General features: G+C 43.4%; 1 protein-coding gene across 1 annotated transcript; it reads right to left on the bottom strand.

Moving 5' to 3' along the window:
• Positions 1-5967: 5967 nt before the first annotated feature.
• LOC122552679 (forkhead box protein G1-like) lies at positions 5968-10055 on the bottom strand. Its single transcript, XM_043695533.1, has one exon. It carries the CDS (start codon positions 9911-9913, stop codon positions 8804-8806), a length of 1110 nt encoding a protein of 369 aa, XP_043551468.1. The 5' UTR covers positions 9914-10055; the 3' UTR covers positions 5968-8803.
• Between the last annotated feature and the right edge of the window lie 503 nt (positions 10056-10558).

Genomic DNA, 10558 nt, shown 5'->3' with positions numbered 1-10558 from the left:
ACGACGGTTGGAGGAAGAGCGCCTTATCTTCCACCTAGGAACCGTCCAACCACAAGGGATGAACTCGGATTTCACCAGTTTCCTCATTCTCCCTCCCCCCACCTTGTCTCAGTCAAATCCATCGAACTCAGCACTGCCTTCCTAACCTGCAATCTTCTTCCTGACCTCTCTGCCCCCACCCCAGTCTGACCTATCACCCTCACCTTGACCTCTTTCCACCTATCACATTTCCGACGCCCCTACCCCAAGTCCCTCCTCCCTACCTTTTATCTTAGCCTGCTGGACAAACTTTCCTCATTCCTGAAGAAGGGCTTATGCCCGAAACGTCGATTCTCCTGTTCCCTGGATGCTGCCTGACCTGCTGCGCTTTTCCAGCAACACATTTCCAGCTCTGATCTCCAGCATCTGCAGACCTCACTTTCTCCTTAGAGATGTCACTGGACTAGTGATCCAGAGACAGATGCAGGGAAACATTCTGACTTGGAACTGTATCACTATTCCTTCACTGTCACTGGATCAAAGTTGTGAAATGCTCTTCCTAACAGCATTGTGTCCCTACACCATACAGTTCATGAAGGCAGCTCACCACTACCTTCTCCTGGGCAATTAGGGATGGGCAATAAATGAACATAACCATTGACACCCATATCCCATGATTTATTGAAAAAAATTAAAAAGGCACAGAATAAAGCTCCAGGAATTATTTTGGAATTAAACTGGTTTCAGTAAATGTGGCCTTGAAACTATCATTGATAGTGCTTTAAACAAAAAAACACTTGATTCAAATTTCCTTTAGGGAAGGAAATTTGCCACCTTTACTGGTCTGGCTTACATGTGCACTGTAGACCCTGCTGTAATGTGGTTAATACTTAAATGGACTGTGAAACTGTCTTGCAAGTCCCTCAATTCAAGTTGCAATTAGGAATGGGTGATTAGGAATACTCATGGCCCATGAAGGAATAAAAGAAATACAGATATTCTTCTCCACTGATCTGCACAAGCTTCCTTCTTCCTCTCTTTTCATCTAACCCCACTAACACATTCTTAATCTACTCCTTTCTCTGCCAAGTATTTATATTACATCCCTTTCAAAGTAGTCATGCTATTCGCATCAACTACTCCCTGTGGCAGCAAGGTCCACAGTCTCACTATTTTTTGTTTAAAGAAGTTTCACCTAAATCCTTTAAATGATTACACTTCAATCAGCCACTAACTATGTAATAGCATTTCAAGCCTGATGACCAGGAGCCCAAAGCAACAATGACAATTGATATAGCGAAATGCCAAGATGTTCGTATAGAGAAAGAAGCAATCTAGGTGACCCAAATCTGGAAGACAATGTGTTGGTTTCCTTACACTTGAGAAGTGAGTGGTTACAGATGCCAGTCTTCAACCAATTTGATTGACTCCACATCATGTCAAGAAGTAACTGAAGATGCTGGACACTACACAGGTCAAGGGCCTTGACAACATACTACCAGCGGTACTGAAGACTTATGCTCTAAAGCTAGACCTGCACCTGGCCAGACTCTGACAGTATAGGTACAATACTGGCATCTACCCAACAATGTGGAAAATTGCCTTTGTATATCTTGTACACAAAAAGCAAAACAAATATAACTTAGCCAAATAACATCCTTACAGTCCAATCCCAATTACTAATGAAGAGGTAATTGATTGTGCCATCAAACTGTACTTACAATGGAATAACCTGCTTACTGCTACTTAGTTTTGAGTTCCAGCAGGGTCATACAGCTCCTGGCCTTATTACAGCCTTAGTCCAAACAAGGGTAAAAGAGCTGAACTCCAGAGGTGAGGTGAGAGTCACTGCCATTGACATCAAGTTAGCATTTAGCCAAAAGCAGCTTCAAGGAGATCTAGCAAAACTGGAGTTCATGGGAACCAGGGAGAGATCTCTTCACTGCTTGGAGTCATATTTAGTACAAATGAAAATGGTTGTGGTTGTTACAAGTCAATCATCTCATCCCCAGAACAATTCTGCAAGAGTTTACCAATGTCCTAAGCCCAACCATCATCAGCTATTTCAATAATGACTTTTCCCTCCATGGTAAGGTCAGAAGTGGGGATGTTTGCTGATGATTGCACAATATTCAAAACTATTTGTGACTCCTCAGATAATGAAACAGCCTGTGTCCATATGCAAGCAAGGTCTGGATAACATCAAGCTTTGGTCTCTGAAGTGGCAAGTAACATTTGCGCCACACAAGTGCCAGGCAATGCAAATCTCCAATAAGAGAGAATCCAACCACCAACCCTTGATACTTCATAGAATTGCTATTGTTGAATCTCTCATTACCAACATCCTGGGGGTTACAATCAAACAGAAACTGAACTACGCCAGCTACATAAATACAATGGTTACAAGAATAGGTCAGAGGCAAGGATTTCACCAGTTTCCTCATTTCCCCTCCCCCACCATATTCCAGATGCAACCATTCAACTCAGCAACGCTCTCATGACCTGTCCTACCTGTCCATCTTCCTTCCCACCTATCTGCTCCACCCTCCTCTCCAACCTATCACCATTACCCCCACCTTCATCCACCTATGGCACTCTCAGCTACATCCCCCTCCCATTTATCTCTCTAACCTCTTGGCTCACAAGGCTCATTCCTGATGAAGGGCTGAAAAGGAAAGGTGGATTCTCCTGCTCCTCGGATACTGCTTGACCTGATGTGTTTTTCTAGCACCACACTCTTGACTGTGATCTCCAGAATCTGCAGTCCTCATTTTATCCTAGGATTTCTAAGTAACTCTCCTCTTGTTTCCCAATCCTTCCATGACCTGCAGTGCACAAGTTAACATGATTGAATACACTCCACTTGCCCTGATGAGTGCAGCTCCAATAAAAATCAAGAAGCTTGACACCAGTAAAGGGACGGCTTGATTGGTGTTCCATCAACCACCTCCAACACCAAAACATAGTGGCAGCATTGTGTTTCATCTACAAGATGCACCACAGCAATTCTGCAAGGCTCCATGATACTTTCCCAACTGGTGACTTCCTACCACCTAGAAGGGCAACGTCATGAAATCTACGGGAACACCACCACTTGCAAGTTCCCCTGACGTGCAAATTCATGGCGACTTCTGGGCTGTCACTAGGTCAATCTCTACGGTCGGGCAGCAGGCCATTCGATCCATTCTCCAAACAGCATTCTACCGGGATCCACCCCTTACTCTATCCCTGTAACCCTGCATTCCCCCATGGCTAATCTCCCTAACCTGTACAACGTTATACTGTGGGAGGAAACCGGAGCAAACCCATGCAGACACTCGCCTGAGGGCGGAATCGAACCCGAGACCCTGGCGCTGTAAGGCAGCAGTGTTAACCATTGAGCCACAGTGCCACTGGAAATCCCGAAAGTCCCTTCCTAACAGCACTGTAGATGTCCCTATACCTCAAGGACCAGGCCCAGACATCCATCTCCCATGTAGCCTTTTGTTTGCTTAATATGTTTGTGCAGCTTTAAAAAATGGTCCTTCCCACATTTTCTCATCTCAGTGTCGTTGAGAGTGAAGACATTTGGGCTTCCATCCCGCACGAAAACCAACAGCCTAACATGCGAGGGGAGAAGAAGCTACAGAAAAAAAAATCTACAAGGGCTTGAAAAGGTCAGACGGGTAGGCACCCACACATACGGATATGGATATACAATGTTCAACAGATACACACAGATATCACGAAACAAGGTTCACACACGCTGAGATACACACAATGTACCCATCAGCAGGAAAAGCTCGAGTTTCACACGTGTGTTAAGAGTTATGATGAATTAATTCCACATTACCTCAGTGCAAGCTGCAGGATTTGCAAGGATGCATTTCGTAACGTTTCAAAGCGTTTAATCTCTCAGTTAAACCATCGATAGCTATAGTTCACATATTTTAAACCAGACGATAATTATAATTTTCGGCAAGTACACATCGCTCAGTGAATGTGGAGTTGCTGAGTTATTTGCTAGTGCTGCACTGTTCAGTTTCTTTGGAAAGATTTGAAAAACCTGGCAAGTCCTAAAACACAACTGAAGGTTTCATGTAACGTCAACGCTACTAAACAAAACGAACATACGCACAACTGCTTGTCGTATGGGGCACCCCAGTTGTGCTAGTTTGGACACTGGGCTTTTAAAACGTGAAGAACCTCCATCCCATGTAGCATCACAAATGATAGGTTTGACATCATTCAATCCCGTGTGATCTGCCAGTAATGTAACGTTCGGTATAATTTAATTCAGTACAAATGTCGGCAATTTAGTTGCTTCAATCGAATTTTGAAATTAACTAGATTTTTTTAACCTTAAAAAGGTCCAGATACCCCGTTAATTAAAGTATCTCATGGGGTCGGTATCTGCAATATTCTGCTTTAAGCATTCACTTCAGCAACTCACAGAGACAAGCAGGTCACATTTTCCAGAATTTCCACATTTTGCAGGTTTGTCACAGAGCCAGAAGGGGGATGAGGATTTTTAAAATATATATATTATACAAACAGTCACGATCTAAACTGCACGGCCTACAGGTTTCGGGGCAGATTCAATTGTAACTTTCAAAACGGAACTTACTTTAAAAATGGGAGAAATGCAGGGCTGTAGGAAAAGGGTGGAAACTGGGAGCAATTTTTTTTAAAGAGCCGGCATGGACACAATGGGCCGAATTGTTTCCTTCTGTGGGGTAAGATTTGATAATTTTATATCAAAACATATGGCAAGAACAGAGGTTTAAAAAGGATTCCCAACGTCTCGTTATGAACTGCTGTGGTTTGGCCTATTACTGGCAGAGAAAAGGGACATGGAACGGGGCTGCACATGCAATGATGAAAGAATTGTTTATATTCCTGTCTAATGGTATAGGGTTTGTCTTACTCTTCCTATTTAATATCTGTAGTGAGGAAAAACTGGCATCTTGTGCACTTTAAAGGTATATCTGAGTGAAAATGTTACTTTTCATTCACTATTTCACAGAACCTACAAACTGACAAATGGTTAACAGAAACCCATTGTTATATGTTCACGTACAATCCAAGGTATTTACAATTACAGCATTAAACTGTCATCCCAGCATTACAACGCGATGATATTTAAAAATATGGACTGAAAGGAAGCAATGTAATTCAGACGGTCCATAGATCCTTTCAACCTCTTTCAGATCGATGCGTTAGTCTCAGAGCTCCGGAGCTATGTCCTAAGTAACCCTCATCAAAATGGGGAGGGGGCCGAAACTGAGGCATCCTTATGAACTAAAACCTAATCTGCTCTGGTCCTGAAAACAAGTGTCTTATTTGCATTTTTAAAAATTAAGTTATGCAAGACATTTTGTTCCGTTTATATACAGACTTTGCCTGATAGAAAGTAAACTTATTTTCTGCTCAAAACTATTTATTCACGACTAAATTGTGTCCGAATATGAAATGGCATAAACCAAGACTAGCTCCAAAACACACTCAGGAAGACTGGGAATTTGTTTTTATTTCAACAGAATGTTGAAGCGGCTATTAAAACCGAGTCAATCTCACACGGAATTAAACAAGCACCCGAGGTAAGACGTGAAACGGGGGAAGACTGGAGTAGGCCGATCCGAAGGGGAATTGACGTTGGTATAAACTCAAGGTCAAAAATTAGCTCCCACCGCAGCTATTTCTTTAATTTTATGAATGCCACATCAGAAAATACCGAGTTTTGCAACATCAACTTTGTACGAAGATGCTTACATCTCCATTAAACTTTAGCAACGTCGCAAAACAAGGAATCGAGCGAACCGCAGGATTCTTTCGCTCTGTTAATAGTGTTTTTTTTAGTCACCCAAAAGTTGAGGAAGAAGTTTAAGACAAAAAATATTTATTTTTCTAACCCTATAATTTTGAGAACTATTCAACTAAAGGCATTTCAAATTTACTTGTACATAATACAGATAGGAAAGAGCACAAAATGGAAGTGTACACAGAATACCAGATTAGATAGCTTTCATAATGCAGAGTAAATCTTTTATTGAATTCCATTCACTAAACGTACAAATGTCAGGAATCGGATGCACAGCACGAGTCTAAGACCGAACGAATATGATCGCGAAGGAGTTTAATCATTGCCAACTCCCTCCAGCAATAACAGAGGAAGACCGAGAGGCAGAGGGAACAATTCGGTTGCAATGAATGTAATACGATTGTTTTTCGTGATTTAAAAATTTAAGACAGTACTCCTTCTAATGTCGTTGCGTGTGCTCCGCTTTATGTAACAGCATAGTGAGGTAGACTGCAGCATCGGGAGGCCTGGACCAAGGCTTCATTACAAAGCAAACATACAAGCAGCGAATATGTTTACACTGGCGATTTGAACATATTTTGGTTTTATTCACTTGTCCAGGGGTACCTTTATAACATCGAGCTGCAAAATAACTGCAAATAGGTATAAGGCCTCGTTCTGAATAAGATTCTCTATGTTATTGTATTGCATGAATATTATGTCCTCGGTTGTTCAGTAAACAATTAAAATAATTGATTTGAATGCTAATCCTGAAGCAAAATAAATAAATAGGGACTCTGCGGAAAAATTAGTTTGCGAAACAAATTGTACATTTCAAACAAAGGATCAGCGTCCCTTCAAATCGCTCCGGGAGCGCCCGGGAGTCAGACGTGTGCATTGCACTGAACACAATGATCATGCTACACTGGGCCTGCCGGGGAAATAGTATTGCTTCCGTTCGAACGAGCCAGGGAAACCCTGAACCTGAAGCCAGCATTAACAAAAAAAACGAACAAAGTAACAAAGGAGCGTGGAACCCGCTCATGGATATCAGAGTAGGCAGCACACTGCTATTTTCGCAGTAAATTGGAGTACATCATAGAATTGAATCGCAGACTTTCAACTGAATTCAAACATATGAATGAAAGTGTGTACTTTTTGTTGCCGTGGGACAAACCCCGCAGACTCTGTCTCTCCGTCTGTCTCTCTCTCTCTCTCATACACACACACACAGTTTGGGATTGTGAGCCAACATGATAATTATTGTTACTTCGCCTCTGCAATGGTCTGCCAGGAAGAATTACGAGGATAACCGGGAGCTACCAAGATAGACTTCTGCTGGTTTCTCTCTCCCCGCCCTCAGACTTGTCCTGTCAGTAACGTTTTGCATCAATCCCTATGTTTACTATCCTCAGTGCACGAAGCAGGGAGGGAGGAGGGACTCCCAGCTCTGAGCACAATAAGACTCAGAGAGAGAGATTCGTGTCCACCCTGACGAGAAAATAAAACGACGAGAAAATAAAACCTTCAGCAACAACCCTAAACATATACTGTAGCTGATCGGTGGGATCGCTTCGAAGTCATTGCCTGAGATTAATAAATGACTTCCCGCTCAGTCTAATGCATTTGCGAATTTCGATTTGCGTCTGCATTACTCGATCAGTTTCAAATTCATCACAAAACAATTTCCTTCCCTGGATGGAGAGGCTCGGACATCAGTTATGACGAAAACTGTACATACAAAATATAAAGAGAAAACTGCAGGGCAAATGGTATTCGATATGAAGATTGGGCCACATTACAAACAAAATACATCTTCCGTCTAATATAGGCGAGCTGACATGTGTTTCTCTGAGCAATTATGTACAATTGTACAGACACGCAGTCTGTGGGATTTTATCACTCCCTCGGTCTTGGCACTCATTATAATTCCATGTAGTTTGACGCTTCTGGCAAGATAACTATTTCCATAAAGATTCTCGCCTCCAATCAAATACCTTCCCATCAAAACAACCCACAAATAACTCAAGTTTCGGCAAAAGGTTTCTGACCTTTCAAAAACCAAGTTTTTTTTTGAGGAAATCCTTAACAGGCTGAGTTGTGCAAAAAAAATGTTTTCGCGATTTCGTTTTCAAGTTGTAACACACCGTTTAAATGTGTTGAAGACAATCTAATGCACACACAAACACATACACACGCCAAAAATAAAGTACTTGTGAAATTTGTGCTCATATTTATCTGTCTCTGTTGAAATAATTCGGGGGAGAAGTCCTGAGCAGTGCAAACAAGGAGCCGGCATTTTAAGACTATGATCATTCGAAGAAGAAATAAATATTTCACAGCGGTCCACGTTTTACAGAAACCCCTGTTTGTCTGTGTTTATTAAGGCGCTTTTATAGAGATGAATAAAAATAATGGTGCAACCATTTCAGATAGCGAAAAATAAAATGTCACCACATATGCTACTACTTCCAAGTTAATTAGTACAAGAGAATTAAATAACCTACAATGTTAGGGAGACATTATTGTGCAACTTATTAAATTATAAATACATATATGTACATCTTTATAAATAATAAATAGTGTTGAACACACAAGAGCAAAAAAAAACAAACATACTCCAAACGTTTCGATAGTATTTTAGATTATGCAATAGTGTTACCTTTGGTTAAAGAGAAGTCCAGGTTTCAGACTAAAGGTAACGTTTTCCCTTTGTGCCACGTTAATATTGCAAAGGAAACCGGTTGCATTTTTTTTTGTTTTTCTCCCTTTACAATTAAACTATAAAAAAGGCAGGAGCATCTTTCCGTTGTTGCAGTAGCACATGTGCAAGATACCTTCGACATTATGATTACTACAGGATGAAACTACAGCCTCGGGAATTATTAAATGATTTTTTTCCCTCACAGCATATAAGAGTCAAGTTTCGTCTAAAACCAGATATAATAATCTAGCGGATATATCAGCACAGATTTCCTGAAGTAAGGTGCAGCTGTAGTTTTGCATAGCATTGTTTGCTACCTACTGTCACTTCCTGGGCCTAGATCAGTGCAAAAACGAATTTCCAGCAGCCCCTCCGTTCTGCTGTGACAGGTAGCTGGTAAATCCAGCGGCGAGTCCGGACGGGAAAGTGGACAGAGACGGTCTGAGGGCCTCGGTGATGAGGGGCGAGGCTGCTGGGGGAGAGCTGGAAGTGGCGCCCGGGTTGCCCATGCCCGTTCCATTCTGGTGTTGCACTGACTGCGAGTGATGCAGGGACGGGAAGAAATAGCCGGTCTGGCCGGACAGCAAGCTCACAGAGCAAGGGTTCACCGTGTATCCGTTGGTCAAACCACACTGTACGGATCCCCTTAACAATGGGTGAGAGAGGTCTCCGCTGGACATCTGATCGACGCCAGCCCCACAACCGGAAAGCAAGGAGCTGTAAGTGGGAGCTTGGTTCAGGAAACTCGAGGCAGCGCTGCTGTAGTTGAGGCTGTTATGGGGATGATGCAGGGACAGGAAGGGGGACAGAGGCCAATACAAAGGGTTACCCCGGTCCATCAAGCCGAGGCCAGACGGAGAGAGGCGGAGCCCTCTTTTGAAAGCCAGCTTGCCCCTTGAGGTGGCCGATCTCCGCCGCAGTTTGCCCGTGGTTCCGCCGATGAACACATCGTCGCTGGACGGGTCCAACATCCAGTAGTTGCCTTTGCCCGGGTCATCGTAGTGCCGGGGCACCTTGACGAAGCACTTATTAAGGCTGAGGTTGTGGCGGATGGAGTTCTGCCAGCCCTGCTTGTTGTCCCGATAGTAAGGGAAATTCTTCATGATAAACTCGTAGATACCGTTCAGGGTGAGCCTCTTGTCCGGGCTCTGCCGGATTGCCATCATGATAAGGGCATTGTAGCTGAACGGCGGCTTGTCGTATTTGCCGTGTTTCTTCTCGTCCTTTTTGTGCTCCTCGTCCTCTTCCTCCTCCACAGCAGGGGCGAGCTGTGTCTCCGGACTGTCCTGGTATTTAAAGTCAGCTTTGAGCTCGGTGTCGCCGGCTCTGCTGCCCTGGTTACTGTCGCTGTGCTGCTGCTGAGCCGCTTCAGGGAGCAGCAAGCTCTTGATGCTGAAGGAGGTGCACTTTGGGACCATTTTCGGCTGCTTCTGATCTCCCATATTCAACATCACAGGCTCTTTCCTTTTTTGTTTTAATCTTCGCCTCTCTTCCTGGTTGGAACAATTTCGAGAGAGAGAGGTCAAAGGGAGCGCGGCGATGTTACAGCCGAGTGGAGACTTGGTAAGGAACAGAGCGGGACAACCTGCACCAAAGCAGGTAATTCACTCGGGGGCGGGAGGGACGGGAGGTGGAGACTAAAAGCAACGCCTCCGTCAGTAAGTTACTTTCAAACAGTTCATTTTTTTTAGTCTCTCTTTCTCTCCCCGAGACAGGTCCAATCGGGTTGGAATAGAAGACGCGTTAACCCGCCCCTTTCCAAGTCAATCAGTTTTAAAGATGCCGTGTATCTACTTGCGCTCAGCAACTGATTTGGAAATGACCACCACGCTCTGGGAGGTGGATTCGGGAAGACAAGAGGAGACCGGGCCATGCAGGTAAATAAATTCATTACTAACTCCCCGCACCTTTGTGTCATTTGTTCCTTGACTGTGTTTTCGGTTTGAACCACTGGCGAGTGCGAGATGCTAACAGTATAAACACTAATCAAGGTTAGTTCAATCATATTCACATTGACGGTTTTCGTTTGGGGAGGGGTCATCTGTTGCACCTTTCGCTCTGGATTTGGAGATTTCGCGGATAACAATTCGATTCAT

Source organism: Chiloscyllium plagiosum, chromosome 9 (genome assembly GCF_004010195.1).
Source record: "Chiloscyllium plagiosum isolate BGI_BamShark_2017 chromosome 9, ASM401019v2, whole genome shotgun sequence".
Classification (NCBI taxonomy): domain Eukaryota; kingdom Metazoa; phylum Chordata; class Chondrichthyes; order Orectolobiformes; family Hemiscylliidae; genus Chiloscyllium; species Chiloscyllium plagiosum.
The sequence above is the reverse complement of the archived record's forward strand: the minus strand, read 5'-3'. Positions and strand labels throughout refer to the sequence as shown.